The 20474-nt window shown below is 48.1% G+C and overlaps 1 protein-coding gene and 1 long non-coding RNA gene across 10 annotated transcripts in view; one reads left to right on the top strand and one right to left on the bottom strand.

The window, feature by feature from the left end:
* PFKFB3 (6-phosphofructo-2-kinase/fructose-2,6-biphosphatase 3) overlaps nt 1-20474 on the bottom strand; it is a 45822-nt gene that overhangs the window by 7635 nt on the left and 17713 nt on the right. For 6 of the 9 annotated variants that reach the window (XM_074538700.1, XM_074538701.1, XM_074538703.1 and 3 more), the window contains exons 1-13: nt 13930-14144; nt 9428-9553; nt 9037-9133; nt 8721-8787; nt 8512-8586; nt 8148-8204; nt 6336-6460; nt 4408-4615; nt 3164-3310; nt 2942-3046; nt 1818-1947; nt 1094-1156; nt 881-945 (exon numbers count right to left, since the gene is read on the bottom strand). In XM_074538700.1, coding sequence (XP_074394801.1) covers nt 881-945; nt 1094-1156; nt 1818-1947; nt 2942-3046; nt 3164-3310; nt 4408-4615; nt 6336-6460; nt 8148-8204; nt 8512-8586; nt 8721-8787; nt 9037-9133; nt 9428-9553; nt 13930-14008 — 1344 coding nt within the window. In that variant the 5' untranslated portion in view covers nt 14009-14144. Of the gene's footprint in view, nt 1-880; nt 946-1093; nt 1157-1817; nt 1948-2941; nt 3047-3163; nt 3311-4407; nt 4616-6335; nt 6461-8147; nt 8205-8511; nt 8587-8720; nt 8788-9036; nt 9134-9427; nt 9554-13929; nt 14359-20474 lie in introns of those variants that run through there. The other 3 variants (XM_074538707.1, XM_074538708.1, XM_074538702.1) reach the window with 2 other exon arrangements.
* Nucleotides 11193-12754, top strand: LOC141728736 (uncharacterized). The gene is made up of 2 exons (XR_012579881.1): nt 11193-11471; nt 11790-12754. It is a non-coding gene; the product is annotated as an uncharacterized LOC141728736 (long non-coding RNA).

Here is a 20474-nt window from a genome sequence, read left to right as displayed (position 1 = left end):
AAGCTGAGCAGGGGCACCCAAGCACTTGGCACTTGTCTCACCCTGTCCTAGCCAAGGCCCTGCTGCCATCCCCAGAGAGGGTGGCAGAGCAGGACATCACTGTCCCCATGCAGGGGAAGGACTGGCTTCCCCCCACAGCTGTGGGGAGGGAGAGGCAGCTCAGGTGCTGCCACCTGACAGGGGAAGCAAAGGAAAGGAGATGTGGGCCAAAAGCATCACTTTGGGCTTCACCACTAAGCACAAGCTGGAGATGTCCCAGCATCTTGGGACATGGGTGCTGCCCACTCTGTGTGGCTGCCCAGCCCTGACACTGAGTTTTGTTCTGCCCTCTGAGCTCCAGTGGAGCACTTGGCAGACAGACCCAACCCTACAGGAATTCTTCTCCACAAGACCATCCCCAGCCCAGCACTGCCACCTCCCACCCTGCAGAAGGACAGAGAGCCACGGGCATACCAGGAAAACACCCTCAGAGGCAGATGGCGGGCAAGCATTGAGCCCAAGCTCTGCCAGCCACCTGGGACACCTGGGAGAAGTCACCTTCTCCATCATCCACAGTTCCACTCCCTGCTTGGGCCAGTGGATGACCATGCATGTGGAAGTCAGAGACCAGGGAGGAGTTTTCCCTGGGCAAACACACTGGGAAGCAGGAACATGCAACAGTCCTGTTCCCTTGGAAAACCCTCAGCTGGCCACGACTTTGCAGAGCAAGAACACATCTGATGCTTCCAGTTTTCCAGCAGCACTTCCAAGCACCCAGCTGAGCAATCTCCCCATGCCCACCACCACCCCAGGCAGGATTTGGGCAGTCCCCACTGCCTGGTGACCACAGGGGACAGGAAGGGGACACCAAAGGACAGCTCCAGGGAAAAGCAGCACTTACCTCTGGCCGATCTCTGTGGGTGTTGACTGCTTCAATGTTCAGGGAGATGGATTCCACCCGGCAGCCTGCACAAAGGGACAGATCAGCCGGGCCAGCAGGCACAGGATGTTCCCAAGGGCCCCACCACAGATCCCTGCTTTTCCCCCAGACAGCCTGGAGTCAGGAGGAGGGACAAGTCAAGCCCCTTGGCATGTTTAGGAAGGTTTCACTCACCATAGGCTACCGGGGTCAGCTTCAACACTGTGTGCAGGGGACATTTCAGGTAGGGCATTTCATCTGCAGAGACAGCAAAGCAGGAGGGTTACCTGAGCAGGAGGCTCAGACACCTTCATCCCACACCAAAGAGATGCACACTGCTGTCACAGATACATCTTATGAAAAATCCTTTCCTTAGGATTTTTTCTCCTGAGAAGCTGAGAAGCTTCAGGAACAAAATGCCTCAGGAACAAAATGTCTCAGGAACAAAATGCAAACAATGATTATCTGCTGCTGCTGTGGAATGCAACAGGTGCATCTGTGATTGGTCTCATGTTGGTTGTTTCTAATTAATGGCCAATCACAGTCAGCTGGCTTGGACTCTCTGTCCGACACACAAGCTTTTGTTATCATTCCTTCTTTCTTTTCCTACTGTTAGCTAGCCTTCTGATGAAATACTCTCTTCTATTCTTTTAGTATAGTTTTAATACAATATATATAATAATATAAATAATATATTAATATATAATAAAATTAATACAATGATATATTAATATATAATAATATACACTAATAAAATAATAAATCAGCCTTCTGAAACACGGAGTCAGCTCCTCATCTCTTCCCTCATCTTAAGACCCCTGTGAACACCATCACACACTGCAGGATGTGAACAGCCCAGAGCTGCATCCATCATCCCTCCTCCAGCAGGGCAAACCCTTTTCCAGGGCAGGGAGCTCACCTGCACTCTTGTCCAGGAAATAGGCCAGGAGACAGCGCATGACAGCCTGGTGGCAGATGACAAGGACGTTCTCTTGCCTCTCCAGCTCCATGATCACTGGCTCCAGGCGCTGCACCAGGTCCTGGTAGGACTGGGGAAGAAAGGGAAGGAGGTAAGGCATGGAATCAATGCAACGAGCATCCCAAAGAAACAACAGTCATTGTCTTGGTACACCTCCTGATTCTGTGCCTCTGAGCAAACCAAACTGCTGAAGACAAATAAATCCTCATCTCCAGACTGCTCTGGAACTTGTAATTCTTCTGCAAGAGAAGGAGGCATTCACATCTCACTGAATCACAGCTCAGGCCTGGAGAATTAACTAAGGTAAGCAACAAGGGCTTTGAAGATAGAGCCTCTCCATCATCTTGACATCTGATTTGCTACAGGATTTCAAAGTTCTGAGAAGTCTGGAGCAACCTGAGAAACCCCAGAGTTTTGAAAGGCCTCATAAAAACCACAACAGTCAGCCAGAAGGAGCCCCAGACACCCAGAGTTGGTGTCTGATATCCCCACATATTCTTCTGTCAGATACGGGGTCATGAGGATGTCTTTAAAGATTTTTCTGCAATGTCTATGGGCATGACTTTCAATTTGGGGATAATCAGCTCAATTCACAGCCTCAAGTATCATCCAAAACTGATGTCAATTCCCACCTCATTGTGTCACACCCTGAAAGCAGACTGCCAGGAACAGAGATATTACCATCAACCCTTAGGGAATGATACTGAGAACAAGGTGAAAATTGCTTTTTTTGGAAATGAAAGGAAAGAAAATTAGGGCAGCACAAAACTGTGAGCAGATATAACAACGGGAGGTTGGACTAGAAACCTCTAGAGACCTTTCCATGCTAATTTGCTATAAAGTCAGGGGGACTGTTTGTTAAGTGACATATTTCTTAGTGAGATCTTCATATAGCAAGATTTTGAAAGAGCTCAAGGTAAACATGAGCCCTGCTCTCTATTAATTTTAGTTTCTTGGGGCTCCCATTGCTCCTCTGCTCAAGAGTAGACACAGAATGAGGAAAAAAAGGCCACATTTAAAGTACAAGCCCTGCAGACTTTGCAGGGGTGTCCCTGCACACCTACCTCCCCAGAAGGATAACGGTAGTAATATTTATCCTGGTCACGCAGAGCAAATTCCTCTGGGTGCTGCTCCCTGATTTCTTCATAGGTCATTTCTTCACACACACCCTGCCAGGGCAGGAAAAGCAAGAGGTTACTGAACATGCTCTCAGCACAGCCACCAGACAAAACCTCTCTTTCTTTTGTTCAGTCCCATCCAGCTGTTGTGGCTGCACAGATACTCACAGCATCGATCTCATTGAGTGCCTTCCACTGCTCATAGGGCAGCTGGAGAGCTTCTGCTGTTTGGATTGTCCTCTTTAGCTGGCTGGTCCAAATTTTGAGATCTTTCAGGTTCTGCTCTTCCACAAATTTGTTCAGTGCCACTGCAAACTGTGGGATATAGAAAAAAAGAGGTTGATTCCTGGTCCACAGCTTACTTTGTTCCCTATTCCCAGTAAGTGCTGCCTCCCACAGGCACAAAGATCAGCCTAATGCTCTGAGGGGAAGGGCAGCCACACATTCATTGATCCCCAAGAGCTGCAGATGGATCCTCAGCAGCCCAGCTGTCATCAAACATGCATTTTATAGATGAGTAATGCAATGATTGACTCTCACAATTAACAAATATCACGTATACAGGTTAAGAAAAGTTTTATAGATTTATAGTTATGTTTTACCCCTCATGTGGTTATCAAGGGACATCTGGGAGGGCTGATTTGTCACTGTGGTGACATCTGACCTCCAATCAGAATTTGAGGAAGAGATCTCCACCACTGGACAGCGAAGGTGGAGTAAATATCTGGGGTGTTCCAAAGAGAATCCACCAGATTCTCAGGTGCTAGGTCAGGTTCTCAGAGTGGCTGCATTCATATTGGACAAATGGTATGTGCACAGCCAGGAGACAAAAGAAACAGATCTTTCACAATTGCAGTGTCCATGACAAGCTGGAGAGTACATTCCAGCCAAGCAGCAGGTTCTCCAGCAGATGAACCTCAAACCCACACTGCTGAGGATGCTGGAATCATGGAAAACCTTCTGGTGACTCAAAGCAGGAGAGAAGTGTTTGTGTCCCAGCTAAACCTGCAGCCCTGCTTGTGGTGGCTGAAGTTTAAGTGCATTGATACCACAAATCCAACCTGTGCAAGCTGGTTCACTGCACCACAATGCCAAAACCAGTGGGAATGCCACTTTGTTCTTGTTCTACTTCTGTTTCTGAAGTAGGAAAATAGCAAAGGAGTTGATGGACAGAACTTTGGGAGGGGTTAAAGGGTTAAAAAGGGAAAACCTCCATTGTGTGGGGGGGAGACACCACATGGCAGGGAAAATACTTTCCTCCCAGCACTGTGACTTTCAGTCTTCTGTTGTATTTTTGATAAGGTTTAATAAAATTAAACCTTATCAGAACTATGAGTAACCATTCCTCACACGTTTAACCCAAGGCACAGCACCTACTGCAGCCACAGGGGAACATTTTCCATCTCCCTCACCTTCTTGCCCCTGTTGGAGAGGCCAGAGTCGCCTCCAATCCTGCCCTTGAGGTTGAACTCGCTCTCCCCATGCCGGCAGAGGTAGATGGTGCGGGGCTGGACGTGGATGTTCATCAGGTAATAAACAATCCTGCTCTGGATGTGGTCCTGGACCCTGTTCACCAGGAACCGCCGGCCCACATCGATGACTTTGATGAGAGAAAGTTCCCTGGGGACAGACAGAGACTGTCTATTGTATGCGTGTGTGTCACACACACACACATATATATAAATCATATATATTAATTATATATCTATATGTAAATATATATCAATATTTATACATTATATTTTATATACATAAATTATATTTTAATTATATTTTTATATATCCTCTATATATTTTATATATTTATATATTTATATTTATATATTTTTATATATTTTATATATTTTTATATTTAATAAATATATATTTTATATATTTATATATATTTTTATATATAAATATATATAAATATATATTTATTAAATATAAAAATATATAAAAAAAATATATATATTCAATACAAAAGTCCAATATTTCTTAATTTCTCATCCTTTCTGTAATGACAAGGTCTGATTCCAACTTAGACCCCTCAAATCTGCAAAATAAGAACTTTCTGCTTTTCATTCTTTCAGGCTTTCCTCTTTTCCATAAAGCTATTTTTCTTGCAAGGGCAAAAAATCAATTTTATTTTTAAACAGAGATGAAAATCTTAATGAATAAAATGCACAGGTTAGGGATCTTGATTTCTTTTGCCCAATAGCTCTGTATTGCTTCTGTGACAGGGAGCATAAGAAAAATTAAGTAATTTCACAATGTCAATTTATTCCTCCCGTTCATTTAGTGTTATTTTTAACATAATCACAATTCCACATCATTTGCATTGATTAGAACAAAACATTACAATATACTGGAATAATTAATATAGATATTAAAAGAGGGGCCAGCATGAAAAATTATATTATTTTCAATATTCTGCTTTGGATGTTGAGGTTGTGTTCTCGCACAGGCATAACCTCTATAAATGTCACTTTAGTTAACACCAGCTGAAAATATCTGGGATATGATACCAGATGTGGCATCATGCACGGTTTCAAACTGCATGATTCTCTTGTAGCTGCTTTCCTCTGGTTTCCCCAGTATCATACAGGTTTACAGTTTCTCCAGGGACTACTTTCCCCTTTTCCTGCTTTCCTGACATTCTCCAAAGCAGCAGCCCTGTGCGTTATCTCTGCCCATGTAATCACCCAGCTCAAAGGATTTCCTGCAGGCTATTTTCAGCAGGGAGCCAACAGGTAGTGGGGATTCATGGAGAGCTGAATAGCAGCAGTGTAATCACCACCCCTCCTCTTGCAGCAGCAAAGAGGATTAAACAGGACTAACAGGGAACAGGCTGCTCCCCAGGACAGGGACAATCCACACAGGGCACACACGAGTGTTTGTGAGCTTGGAGAGGCTGGGAGGTGCCTGCAGAGTCAGGCAGGACAGCAAAGCTCTCCCAAGGCACACAGGCACCAGGCAGGAGCCACAGGGCTTGCTCAACCTTGTGCTTTGAGCCAAGCAGTCCCTTCCCTTCACTGAGACAATGAAAAAAGCACCTCAACCACTCCAACTCAAGTGCTTTCCCAAAGCCTTTGTATCTAGGCCTGCAGAACAATGTTGAAAACAGCTCATCTGAGCCCACAAGAGCCTGGCAAGGCATCAGTGCCCATTTCCCTGGCACAGGGCCTGGGGAAAGCAGCATTTTCCTATGAAAGGCCTGAATTCAAGCTGAGGCCTGGCCATAAATAATTCTAGCACAGTCAGATGTTTGAAGACAAAGTGAAATGCAGCTCCACCCTTCTCTGCTGCTCTCCTGGGAGAGGGCAGATGCTCAAGGCAGCTCAAAGTCAAGGTCTCTCACCTGTCATAGTCGTCAGGGTCAAGGGGCTGGTAGCTGGCTTGGTAACAATTGATCCTCTTCATGAAATCCTCCATGGCATCAGTGGAATTACAGTCCCGGTAATCTGGGCTGGACAATTTCACTTCCTGGAACAGAAATAAAAAAAAAAAAACATGCCACAGGGAGAGGTTAGGAAGCTTTCCAAGCCAGACAATGCTAATCTGGAATTTCAAAGTCCTGCCAAGATCCAATGATTAGCTGAAACTAAGTGATGAGTACTTTATAGTCATCACTCATCACAGGGCAGAAAAGAAGCAAATTAGACCCAAAACCAAGCATCAGGTGGGAGAATTTGCTATCAACCATTGCATGATTAGTACAGAAACCCACCAATCCACTCCCATTCTCCCAGAAGTTGGGCTAGCACTGCACCACCCAACAGCAGGAAAACTGAGATTCTCAGTGGCTAAAAAACCCCACTGGGTTAAAATTCAAGCTGAGAAATGAAAGTGCATGAACTTAAACAAGATCCTTATCCCAGCTCAGCAGCAGGACAGTGAGATGGCAACATTCAACCCCTTTCTGTGCATTATTTGCTGCAAGCTGCTGGGCTGAAAGACACTACAAACAGGCAGCGTGAATATCCACAACCCTCACAAACTAATTCCTGCCTGAACTAATCTAACAGGCTGCTTTTCCTGAAGGTTTGGGTTTGAACAGCAGCATTACACATTGGTAACTACACAAGCAGTCCTGACACCAACAGGATAACACCGTGGATCAACACATGTGGCAGCATCCCAGGCCTGGGGTGTATTTTCCACACTGATCCCAGCACTAAGAGCACCATTCATCTGCAGTTCCCTGTGGAGCAAAATCCCATGCTCAGCTAGGAGCTGATTTTCTCACCCTTCAAGCATTAGTTTCCAAATAAAGGGATTAAAATCCTCAAAAAAAAAAAAATCCAGCTTGGGGAAAAAAAAAAAAAAGGAGCAAACAGAGCATTTTGTTGTAGAAAAGGCTGTATGGAACCTCCCAAGAAGTTGGTCACTGGGATAAGAGCTCCCAGCAGGAGCAAAAGACACTCTCCAGCCCCTGGCTGGCAGCAAATTTGCCTCCAGTGAAGCCTTGTTGGATGCCTCCAACCACCTTTTTATCTTCCATGTGCCTCAGGCAAAGTTTCCAGGATGATCTGCTCCATTATCTTCCAAACACTGCTGTGAGACTGCACCTGTAGTCCCCCACTTCTGTCAGGGCTTTGTTTTTCCCAACCCAATTCTTGGCTGTTCAAACAATCTCTGTATTCCTCCCATACTGCCTGTCCTTGCTTCCATCCTCTCTCTGTAAGCTTCCTTTTAGTGTTTGATTTTGAGTTTGTCCAGGAGCTCCTTGTCCATCCTGGCATTTTTGATGGCTGCATCACAGCTGAACTTGGAGAAGATGATCCTTGAACATGAACCAGTTTTCTTGGGCCCCTCTTCCCTCCTGGGCTTTTTATCCCACAGTACTCCAGGCCAAAACCTGCTTTCCTTTCATCTCACTTGACAGCTGCTGCAGCACAGGCTGCCCTGGAGCTTCACATTCCTCAGCAGCCCCTCCTTGCTGGTGACAGCAAGGTGCAGCACAGAGCAAACAGGGACAGGTGCTGTCACCTGGAGAAGGAAGTAACCAACACACTCCAGGAACCTCCTGGATTGGCAGTGCCGTGCTGGGCTGTCCCTCCAGGCTGGTTGAAGCCCACCAAGAAGACCAGAGCTTGTGAGGGTGATGCCATTCCTATCTCTCCATGGAGGGAAAGCAAAAGCAGGACATTCCCACCAGTGCCACACTTACCATAACGTTGGTGGCAACCACGTTGGGATCATTGCAGACAGATTCGATGAAGAAGACCTGTGAAGCAAAGCAGAGCTCAGCTGAAAGCCACCAAAATAAGGTTTATAACATTCAACCAGCTCCTTGCTCAACCCAGCCTCCTCCCTGCTGGACCAGAGAGCTCCTCCTCTGCCCCGCTGCCATCCTTTCCTTCCCCATGGCTCAGTACAGGGAATGAAGGAAGATTTTCATGTTTTTAATCAAACCCAGCAGTGAAATCTCCCTCAGACAGGAGCAGCATGAGGATAACACAAGTTAGACAAGATACATCAGCTCCACACCACAGTGGGCCTCACAATGCAGGCACCAGACCCATGGCACCAACCTTGAACCCGTTCTCTTTGGCAAAGTTTAGGATCATCCCTCTCCTCTCCCTCGTGGTATTAGTGGCATCAAAAACCTTTAAAAGCAAAAGATCTCAATTAGCACCACAAGGGCCTAGTTTCCCAGAGAGCCCCTCCTCAGAGGAAGGAACTGCAGAGGATGTTTGGGGTCAGCACAGCTGCCAAACCCCAGAGCACATCAGGAGCTCACCGCAATCTGCCCGGCCTCCTCCGTCAGGTACAGCTTCACATCCCTCAGGGCAGCCATGGCACATTGCCTGCAAAACAGGGACAGACGTGTGGCCCTGGGGTCCTCAGGGTGTGGAGGACACCCTGAAGTCACCAATCCCACACAGATTCAGTTTTGAGCCCTCAGAATCCTTGGAAGAAAATCAGATCCCAACTCTGAATTTGAAGTCCAGGGGAAATTCAGAGCCCAGCTTCTTTGTCCATCAGCCCCAAACTGGGTAACTCTGCTCCCAACCATGGGCCTCAGCACCACGTGGGGTCAGGGAGCCCACCCTCACCTCCTGACTTTCATGGCCTCCTCGTTGTCAGGACGGAAGAAGTCATAGGAGCTGTAATGCTTCACAGCCTCGCGGCGATACTCCCCAACATTGAAAACTGGGTGGGAAACGGAAAAAAAACAAAAAAACAAACCATCAAAATGAGGGACATGACTCAGTTGTGTACCTTCTGCAGTTAAAGCAAGCTGGGAGCACGAAATTACATCCTCAGGGCATCCCTTGGTCTTCAAAGTGAAGGAGAGCCCAGGATACGAAAACACAGATATTTATATTTGGCCTGTAGGATCTTGGAAACATCCCCCACTAACTCCCATCTCCCAAAGCAGTGATCTAGAGGAAATCCTGAGGACCAGACCTCCTGCTTTCCCTTGGCAGCCAATGCAGGCCTTACCTTTTGTGGGGACACCGATCCAGTTGAGGTAGCGCGTCAGCTTCTTGGAGATGTAGGTCTTGCCACGGGCTGGGAGGCCAACCATGACTATCACAGTGGGGGAGTTGGCAAGCTGAGGCCCACAGGCTGCAAGGAAAAAGAACAGGAGCTGTTAATTCTCCAGTTCACCCTGCACTGACCCAACAAGGCACTTGTTTTCATCTGGACTCCTTCCAAGTCCTTCAGCAGCTGGAGGAAACATGAAAGCCACAGCAAGAACATCCTGATGGGTGCAAAGTGGGCAAGCAGCCAGCAGCTGGCCTAGGCTCCCTGGAGAGCCTCTGTGCCTCAATTTCCACATTTGCAACTCAAATAAAAAATAATTTAAAACATAAAATTCAAAATCAAGGCAAGCACAACTTCGCATTCCAATGGCTTGGCAATTCCATGAAAAGCTCAATGACAGCCAAGGACTCTGGACCCATCCCTGCAGCAGTGTCTGTGCTGAAATACCAGCTCTGGTCCAGATCTTCACCCACAGAAAGCATCTCCTAAAATATTTGACTAAATTTCTAGCTGACACACAACCAGCTAACTGGACTTTCTGAAGACAAACAAGGCAGGAGAACCGCAGAACTAACAGCATTTAAAAGTAGATATCCAAGTACATTTATCCCCTTTTTCCTCGCAAACCCAAGCTCGGTTGTTGGGATTTTTCGGGGGTTTTTTTTTTTGGTTGGTTGGTTTTTTGGGGTTTTTTTTGTTTGTGCTTTTGGGGTTTTTGTTGTTGTGGCAAAGAGGGTCCATGTCAAACAGCTGGAAGGAAAACCCATTGGCAGCATTTTCAGGACAGGTGGGACCCTGCAGGGGATTTCTCACCCACCCTTCCTTCCATGCACCCGGTAAGCACAGAGACCTCATAGGAAAGGAATGCAGGAGTGAGTGGCTGGTGGCAGAGCCATAAAACCCCATTAATTATGGCCTGGGTGGAGAGCTCTGCCTGCCTATCACAGCTGGCTGAAGGTGGGACAGGAGATGCCAGGGGCTCCCTGGGATGGACACCGGGCTGGGGGAGGTTTTTGTCAGGAAAAGGGCAAAAAACTGAGAGGTACCCATAGAACATGCAAAGTACATCCCCTTTGAAGAAAATAAATAAATCCAGCAGCTGGAGAAACCAAATTAAGGCCACAAGGAAGATTTATGGCACTGGTACCCAGATGGCAGAGAGGAGCCGCCCATCATCTTACCAAGTTTCTCACCAAAGCAAACTCAGCAGGCAAGAGATTCAAAAACTAACTAAAATCTAATTTCTTTTTTTTTTGTTTCATTCGCCGGGCTGGAGCTGCCCTCACTCCCTCCCTTTGTGCAACCTGCCCCCTGCCCAGCGCTGCATTTCAAAACCTCAGGGCAGCTCCCAAAGATTTTGGCAGCAAGTGCCAATTTTCTGTGCTGGGGCACAAGGGAGCTGTGCAACACACCCAGAAAAACACTTTCCCCCCTCCAACAATCTCACATCCTCATCCAAGCTATGGGTGCAAGTCTGTTTTGCATAAACCCCACACAATTATTAGATAAAGGGAGGAGGAAGGGATAACACCTGAATAAGGAAACTCTTCCTTTCCCTACCTGCCCGTGGACAAAAGGGTCTCAAAGAGCAGAGCTAAGAGGATTTAGGGCCATTAAATAGCACTGCAAGAGTAAAGGGACAATGCTGGGCACTGTTCATGTCCCTGTGGCTCCAGGCAGCTGTGACAGCCCCAGGGCTGGCACTGTGTGGGCACACAAGTGTCACCTCCAAACACCCAAAATTCAGAATCTTTTCTGCCCTTGCACCATGGAACAGCACCTCCCAAAACACCACAGCATCAGCGAGCAACTTTTCATCAGCAATCTGAGCCCAAAGCAAAAGTCTCCGGGAAACTTTGCATCAGGGATGAAACAGAACCCAGTGTTTTGCTCCCGGTCCTTCACAAAGGCCTCATTCATCATTTCTTTTCACCGCTGCTGGGAAGCTATCAGGGATTTCAATGCATATTCATTGCTCCTTATCGACATCTAGAGCCAGGTAAGTCAAGGGCAGGGATGACTTTCAGGCTCAGTAGGGAGGGTATTTAACAGGAGCTTAGTAGGGAGGGTATTTAACAGGAGCTTATCACTTTTGCTGTTTGCCAGAAAGTCAGTGGGTAAAAGAGAAGGAGGAAAAAAAAAATAAAATAAAAAAAGAACACCCAGCCCAAAAGGGAAGGAAATTTGCTTCTATAAAAAGTCGGATAGAACAGCCACTTTCCCATTTGAGGCATTTTCACTGTCTCCTCCTAAATATTCCCCAAAATCTCCCGCAAGCCCAGACCCCCGTTCTGTCAGTCCTATTTCATTTTCCCAGCTGCAATCCCAGCACCTTCCCGGATCCCGCCCTGATGTCACCGCCGCCGAACGGGACCATCCCCGCCGTGTGTCCCCCGCCCACCGAGCCCTAGGGACGGGGAAAAGCAGCCACAAGGACGGAGAGAGGCAGCGCAGCCCCTTCCCTGCCCGAGCATCCCCCTCCCCTCGCCCGCCTCTGCCCAGCCAGCGCCTTCCAGGGCTCCCCTTTCCCAGCCCCTACGTGAGAGACGTGCGGCGTGACAGCAATTTAATGGATCGCCGTCGAAAGGGCAGCTGGAGGAACCCCCGCAGCCTGCCCTGGACCAGCCAGCACACCATCGAAGTGGTTGTTTCACACCCGGGATGCGCCATTCCCAGAGGACGCTCACACCCGGGATGCGCCCGCTCCCTGCAGGCATCGCGCTGGAAGTGGTCCCCGGTATCCTCCCTTCCCTCCCACCCTCGCTCTTTGTTGCTGCTGAGGAATTAACAGCATGTTTAAAATACCTCGAGTTAAAAAAAAAGAGTTTGCTAAAAAAAGCCTAAAAACCCTCTTCTCACATTGCACAGCGTGGCTCGCTCCCACCCCGAGAAAATATAATTACAAGCCACATTGTGTTATTAATAATCCCCTCGGTGCCTTAATATATCAAATATGTTATTTTTTTCCGCTACCAAAAGAGAGCTCTCGCTGAGAAACCCGGCGAACGAAGTGGCAAAAAACCACTGCACGCACAAGGGATTTCTTTCAGAGGTGCCAGTCCTTGAGAGAAGCCCAGCCACAGAGACACACGTGCAAAGCATTAAGCCGGGAGACGCTTTACCCCACTCTAAGCACAGCCCCTGGGCTGCCCAGATGTGCAGCCTGTTGCTGCAATCCCATTTCCTCGGCAGCTCCCGCTGCAGGGCTGCGCATCCCAACATCTGCTCCAGGGTGCCTGACCCACAGCCACGGGCGGCACCAGCTGTCAAGTTCACTCCGTGTCCATTTTTTAAAAAAATTATTATTTAGAAGGGGAAACTTTCCAGCCAAGGTAAATAAACATCGGAAGCGACTTTAAACGCCTGATGAAGGCAAGCAGCGGAAAGACTGATTCACGCAAAGCCACTTCCATCCCTCGCCAGGCTGCGAGTGCCACCCCCTCCATGCCGGCTCCGCGCATTCCTGCGAGGCTCCTTTAGAGCTGGGAGTCGCACAACCGGCAGCCTGTCAGTGTGGCTGCTAAAGAGCTGCTTCCTGAGTTTTCGGATTGGATCACGATTCAAGATTTGCTTTATAGTAACACCGGGATGACCCAAACATTTTTATATTGCGAGCTTCAGAGACAAGGGGAAACCAATGCACGAATTTCAGCGTTAATTTGTGCCTTCCCCTCCACCTGCCTCCTCATCCCCTCAGGGTTAAACAGTAAACTGCAAACGGCTGTGTCTGGTTGGGTTTTAAATACATGGCCCTAATCCTCCCTCCATCTCCCCCCAAAAAATTTTTAACACGCTAATTGGACAGGATTTGGAGCAACCCGGTCTAGTGGAAGGTGTCCTGTCACATGGCAGGAGGGTTGTGGAACGAGATTATCATTACGGTCCCTTCCAGCCCACACCATTCATGTTTCTACCATTAACAAATCCCCGGGAGAGCCGCTTGACACGGCGCAAATCCCGGCTGCGAGGTGAACAACCTGTGCCCTTCTTCCCTTTTAATTTAATCCCAGCGCTGGCAGCGCAGAGTGGAAATGGGGCCACGCGTGTGGCGGCACCTCCCCGCATCCTGCGGGACCATGTGACAGCGGAATGCACCTTCCTGCCGTGCCTGAGTCACGGGATGGCAGCGCCGGGATGCTGGGGATGGGGCTGGGATGCGGGCACCCCCGGGATGCTGGGGCTGGGATACGGGCACCCCCGGGATGCTGGGGATGGAGGGATGCGGGCACCGCCGGGATGGCAGCGCTGGGATGCGAGCACCGGGGGGATGCTGGGGATGGGATGCGGGCATCCCCGGGATGCTGAGGCTGGGATGCGGGCACACCGAGGAGAAAGGATGCTGCAAAGAGCCCCGCCACGATGCGCAGAGAAAGGGGAAGAGGAAGAGTTCCACTCCCCATCCATCCATCCCATCCCTCCATGCCATCCCACCGGGATGCTGCCGTGCCCGTACTCACAGCGGCGGGGCAGCGCCGGCCGGTTGTCATTGGGAAGCCAAATCTTCTGGATGCGGCTTTGCGTCAGCTCCATGGGCATTTTTAAAACAAAGGTCTTTTTGCGCTCCGCGTCCACCTTGATGCGTTTGAGGGAGGGAGGAGGAGAAATAAAAAAGGGGAGGGGGGGAGGAGGTGGGGGAAATATATAATAAAAAATAGAATAAAAAGGGGTTTTGTTTTGATCGGTGGTTTGGGCGAGCGGCTGCGGCGCTTTCGGATGCTGCTGCGAGCCTCGTGAAGGTTTTACGGCAGGAGGGGGAGGAGGAGGAGGAAGAGGAGGGCCGGGTCTGCAGGGCACAAAGCCGGGCAGGAATGGCCCCAGCGCAGCCGCTGCGCGCTGAGAAGGAGCGAGGGAGAGCCCCGATGGAAAGCGGGGTGGAAAAAAATATAGATATTAAAAAAAAAAAAAAAGGAAAAAATAAAATATCTTTCCTTTTAAATCGGAAAAAAAAATAGCAAGAGAAGAAAGGCAGCAGAATCTCCACGCGAGGCAGCTGGGGAAGGAGCGGTGCTACAACCGCGGCTGCTGCTCGGGCCGGCTCCGCTCACGATGTGCCGGCAGCCGCCGCGCCGCCTCTTTCTATCCCGACAGGCCGGCACCGCCTCCGGGGCGGGGCGGGACGGGCCGGGCCGGGCCGGGCGGGCGCTGCGGCGCCGCCGAGGAGGAGGAGGAGGACGAGGAGAGGGAGGAGGAGGGGAAGGAGAGGGAGGAGAAGGAGGATGGGGAGGAGGATGAAGGAGCGGATGCCGGCGCGGCCCCTGGCGCCCCCTGGCGGCCGCGGCCCGCGCTGCAGCGCGGACAAAGGACGCGCTTTGTTCCGCGGGGACAGCGCGACACCGACCCCGCCCCCACCGCGGGGATCTGGGGCGCGCAGGGGACCCCCAGGCCAAAATATTCATGGTCAAATAAATGCCCTATTTCATCTCTCGCGTCTTGTCAATCAACGAGGGAAAACAATGTAAAATGATGCAAAATGATGTAAAATTATGGAAATTGAATTTAATTTTTTAATGGAAAATGTAAACTCGACAATAAAAAACTTTTTAAAAAATGCTTTCAAAATAAAAAAGGAGTAAAAGGTGTAAAGAGAAAAATATTAATTAAACATTAATTAAGAAAATAAAATAGGGAATAGAGGAGAAAATAAGAAGGGGGAAAGGAAATTAAAAACATGGAAATAAAGTTGAACAAGATAAAAAATAAAATTAAAAATAAACAACTAGAGACAAATAAAATAAAAACAATTTAAAAAAAATAGAGGGGGAAAAAAGAGAAAGGAACCCTAAGTACAACAGCGGTGGGATGCGGGGGGGGGGCTCCGCTGCGCGCCCCTTGCGCCGCTCACTCCGCGGCCAGCGGGTTCGGGCCGGGGGTCCCGGGGGATGCCGGGGGGTCCCGGGGGGCCGGGGGATGCCGGCCCTGCGCTCCTGCACGTCGCTCACGTCGCACATGCGGTGCCGCTTGCGCCGCCTCCCCCGGAGGGGATGCCCGGGATGCGGCGGCTCCGCCTCCGCTCGCGGCCACCGCGGCTGCTCCGCCCCGCTCCGCGTCCCTCCGCCAGCAGCAGCGCTGGGGATGCTCCGCGGGAGCCTCTGCTCTCAGACTGGCGCAAAATGCTGATTTTTAACCAATATTTTTTAAAATTAATATTATTTTCATTTAATAATCTCGTTTCATTATTTATTATTTAATGTTTTCATGAAATGATTTTTTTTCATTTTACTATTATTTAATTTTTCTTTTTTAAATATTTTCATTATTTATTTCATTTTATTTTTTCATTATTGTTTCTTTTTTCATTTTACTATTATTTATTATTTAATGTTTTCATAAAATTATTTTACTATTATTTATTTTTTCATTTTTTCATTTTTTCATTATTTCATTTTATTTTATTTTTTCATTATTATTTCTTTTTTCATTTTACTATTATTTGTTAATTAATGTTTTCCTAATTTTTTCATTATTTTAATTATTTTTTATTTTACTAAAAATTTAATTGTTTAATTAATAAATTAATTGTTAATTTTATTATTTTTTATTTTACGAATAATTTAATTTTCATATTACTAGTAATTTAATTATGCCATGTTCATATACAATAAATAATAAAATATAATAAAAATCAAAACTGTAATAAGAATAATGATAATAATAATAATGATGATAATAATAATTATACCATTTTTATTTGTTTATTAAATGTCTTAATCCACTTGCCATGTTCCTACAAGTTATATTTCCACTCTAAATTAGGCTGCAAACTGCACCCCAGCAATGCTGACACCCCCACACGGCCTCTGTTTGCAGCACGGAGGGGTTGGGACCACCCTGAAAATTCCTGTGATGGTGCCCAAATCCCAAACACGCAGGTGCCCAAACCCCCTTGTCCCCCAGCACTGATGGGGATGGTCCCACCTGGCATGGAGGGGTTTCTTTGGGAGGATTTTGGGAATTTGCCACAGCAGGGAAATGTGGGATTGTGTCACGGGTGGGAAGAGCTGTAGAGGTGGGAGCATCTGCTTTGATGGTGTTTAATACAGCAAATTTTGCTTCAGAATTTAAAGCCTGCTAAGGAGCATCTCAGATACCTAAAATGTTCAATAATCTTTTTTTTACTTAGGGCATCTTCCTTCTCTGGAAGCAAAGGCTTGTATTTTTATAACGCATTTAGAAGGAAGATATTTCTGGCTAATTCCTTACATGGAGCCAAGCTGAAGTAAAAAGTGCACAATCTTTCCCTCTCCTACACAAGGGGAAAAAATATTCACAGGCAAAAAGAAAAAAAAATTTAAAAAGAAATTTTAAAAAAAGCTACTATGAGGGAGCTGGAAAAGAACCAGAGATTTGGGGTGTGGGAAGGAAGATGGGAGAGAGCTGTGAGTGCTCCAGTTGGCAAGGATGGGATGGGAGTGAGGCACAACAGCTCTCCCTGCACCACTCTGCACAAAATCCCCAAATCCTTTTCACATGTAGGGCAGCAGAAAGTCTGTTCCCAGCTAGAGCATGAGTCAGAAGGAGGACAAAAATTCACATGATTTCACAGGACGAGGAATTCAGGCATCATCATCATCATCATCATCATCCCCCTTCCCCCAGCAGCTCTGTCCCCTCTCCACGGCTCTTTCCCACCTCACAAATCACCACCCCCACGACATGAAAAGGAGCCCAAAAGCGAAACCCTGCCTGAATTAAAATCACAGTCGCTTCAAATTAGATCCACCTAGTGACTCTTGGCTTAGAAACTCCCAAATAACTGGAGCGGAAAGCTTCGACTCCTAAATAAGTGGCCTGGATTTCAAAGGCACCAGCACCCAGCTGCTGCCAGGGAGGTCAGCTGGAAGAAGCATTTCTATTTTTAAGGCACTTGCACCCTGAGGAGAGGGCAGGGATGGCACTAGGTGCACTCACAGGATTATTTTTTTTCCCCCTCCCAAACCGTGCTATGCAAAATCCCAGCTTCCTAAAAATAGCACCTGCAGTGGTAAATAAAACGCTGCTGGCAGCTGCTGTGATAAGAAGCCCAAGGGGGGTGCTTAGCTCAGCGATTTTTCAGGAAATCAAGTCACTGGTGCAGCCTGGATGCTGTCAGGAAGATGTGTCAGCTGCTGGAGAGCCACCACAGGCACAGGGTGACACGGGACAGACAAATAGACAGGGGTGCTGTCCCACACTTAGGGGCAGAGGGTGGAGCGAGGAATCCACCAGCCAGTGTGTAGGAACTGGCAGATATTTAATAAATGAGAAGGGACAGGGGTATAAATGCAATGTCAGGGTTTGAAATGTGAAAATCACGGGGGTAAATGGGAAAAAAATTGACCTTAAGAGTCCAAGGGATGAATGCAGCATGTCCAGAGAGGTGGGAGAAGGAAGTACAAAAAGGGAAAGTCTGGAAGAGAAGGGGGAAAACTCAATTTCTGTGAGAATGGGATACCTGCTTCTTATGGGGTTTACAGTCTTCAAACTTCTCTGAAACACCAAAACTAAAACCTCACAATTCCCTCTTTTGTTCCACGGCTGCTCCAACGTCAAACTCACCTAGCAACCCATCCTGAACAGTGGCTCTGGATGCATCCCAAAATAACAGCTCCAGACTTCATTCTCCATCCCCTTTGGAAGAACCCACTGGTCACCAGCCAGCCTTCCCTGTCATCAGAATGCCAGCACCAACTCTGACTAAGCCATGATTCACCCTCCTCTTCTCATGTCTTTTTTTTTTTTTTAATTTATTTATTTGATTCCCTCTAAAGGAAACTTGGAAGGGAAGGACCAGTCACGTTCCTGCCTACATTCAGTGCAGCACACATCCTCTCCTTTGGATGTACAGGGGGAAGAGATGCCTGGTGGGATCCCAGTCACACATCCAGGAATTCTTTGCATGGTTAGGATTTGGAGAGGGTGCCTGGGAGCTGTGTGTACATCTCTGTGTAGGTGCAGCCACACACTGTGCTCCGTTCATGTCAGGGCAGCTTCATCTGCAGCACTTTCCAGCGTGGCCTTGTTTATCAGCCTGGAATGTGGGCACAGAGCTCAGAACCACAGCAGGGTTTGGGTTTAAAGGGATTTTCAAGATCATCCAATCCCACCCCCTGCTATAAGAAACAACTTCCACTATCCCAGGGTGCTCCAAGCCCTGTCCAACCTGGCTTTGAACATTTCCAGGGATCCAGGGGCAGCCACAGATTCTCTGGGCACCCTGTGCCAGGGCCTCACCACACCCACAGGAAGGAATTTCTCCCTAATATCCCATCTAAATCTACTTTCATCCAGTTTAAAGCTGTTCCAAAGTGCTCCCTACCCCGGGAGAGTGGTTGCAAAAGTCAGGCAGCAGCTGCCCAGACTCTTATTAATGCATTTATGACATTTTCTTGCAACTGAAAAAATTATTCCTCTGGGCTGACCAAGGGGAATTTATACGGTTTTCAGGGGAAAAAAAACCAAAACCAACCAAACAAACCAACAGAAAAAAAAAATCGCTAAATTTTGCACTTACAAAAAAAATTAAATAGTGGGATACTGGAAAAGCCAAGAAAATTACCTGCCACATTTTTCGGGGAATTAAATGCTTTCAAAAAGGTCAGGAAGGAAATCAAGTGGTTGATGTACCCCTCCCCTTGCCAGCTGGATGCTGAGTAGTTTTCACTGCTGATGGCGCTTTCTTTGGAAGGACTTGAGAAAAAGCTGCTGCGGGTCAGCCTGGTGGCGGGGAGGGTGCTAAAAAGTCTGATTTTATCAGGCTGATAAAAATGTTTGGATTTGGAGAGGCAGCTGGAGTTCACGGTCCTTTGCGCCTGCAGTTTTCAATTGCCTCCCTCGCCCCTCGCAGGTATTTCGGTTACAGGGATAAACAAACAAGGAACGAAGTGTGAACTGTACCTGCATCACCACCCTCCCTCTCCCCCATCCCACCCAGCTCCTGATGCCCGGGAGGGAACACCAAGATCTCCTGCATCTGTCCCTGTAATGGATTGGGGTGAAATTGAAAAAGAGTTTTTTATTTCCCCTCCTCTAAACAAGTTGTGTTTTGCTTCCTCATTTCTTGCCTGTCACCCCCCCGTTCTTGCAGTCTCACGCTGCTTTTCTTCCTCCTGCTGCAAAGGGGAATAGAAACCAAGCCAAAACATCTCCTCACGATATTATTTGCAGACAGCAGCAAGGGAATCTCAGAATGGTTTGGTTCCCGTTAGGGAATCACACAATGGTTTGATTCCCATTAGGGAATCACAGAACGGTTTGGGTTGGAAGGGACATAAAAGATTACCCAGATCCAACCCCCTGCCATGGGCAGGGACACCTTCCACTATCCCAGGTTGCTCCAAGCCCCATCCAACCTGGCCTTGGACACTTCCAGGGATCCAGGGGCAGCCACAGCTTCTCTGGGCACCTGTGCCAGCACAAATTCTGTGCCACAAATAGGAACAAACAAATGACCCCAGACAGGGTTTCCTGCAGGGATTTAGGGTTCCTCAGCAGGGATTTGCCCTGAAATCAGGGGAGAGCTCCTGGTCCCTCTGCAGCAGGGAGGGCTGAGCCCTGCCCGGGGCGCAGAATGCAGGGCAGGAACATCGTGTACCCCAGGGCTCTCCCTCCTTTCCCCCACCAGTGCAGACACGAGTGCTCCTTCCTGGCTGTGCACAAGCCGTGCAGTTTTCAGCCTGTTGCACCCTCTAATTGCACCTGGTGTGCTCATGAAACTCCTTCCTGGGCAGGTTGTAAGGAATTCCAGTCATTGCTGACAGCAGCTGGGCACTGGGACACCACGGGGCTGCCACAGCCTGCCTGTGGCTGCAGCTCTGCCTAAAAATAACCACGAGCAGAGCAGAGAAAGGGGGGAAATTCAGCTTGTGGCACTGAGAAAGCAGGGCTGAGCCCCACAGGGGGAAATCCCCACCAGGGCACGGGACATTGCTCACCCCGCTATCAGCCCCTGTCAAACACTGCACCCAGGGCTGGCCTCGCTTTCCTGGCAGCCAAGGACAGGAAAAGCCAGGAAGGTGGGACAGAA

The sequence above is a fragment of the Zonotrichia albicollis genome, chromosome 4 (genome assembly GCF_047830755.1).
Source record: "Zonotrichia albicollis isolate bZonAlb1 chromosome 4, bZonAlb1.hap1, whole genome shotgun sequence".
NCBI classification, from domain to species: domain Eukaryota; kingdom Metazoa; phylum Chordata; class Aves; order Passeriformes; family Passerellidae; genus Zonotrichia; species Zonotrichia albicollis.
The sequence above is the reverse complement of the archived record's forward strand: the minus strand, read 5'-3'. Positions and strand labels throughout refer to the sequence as shown.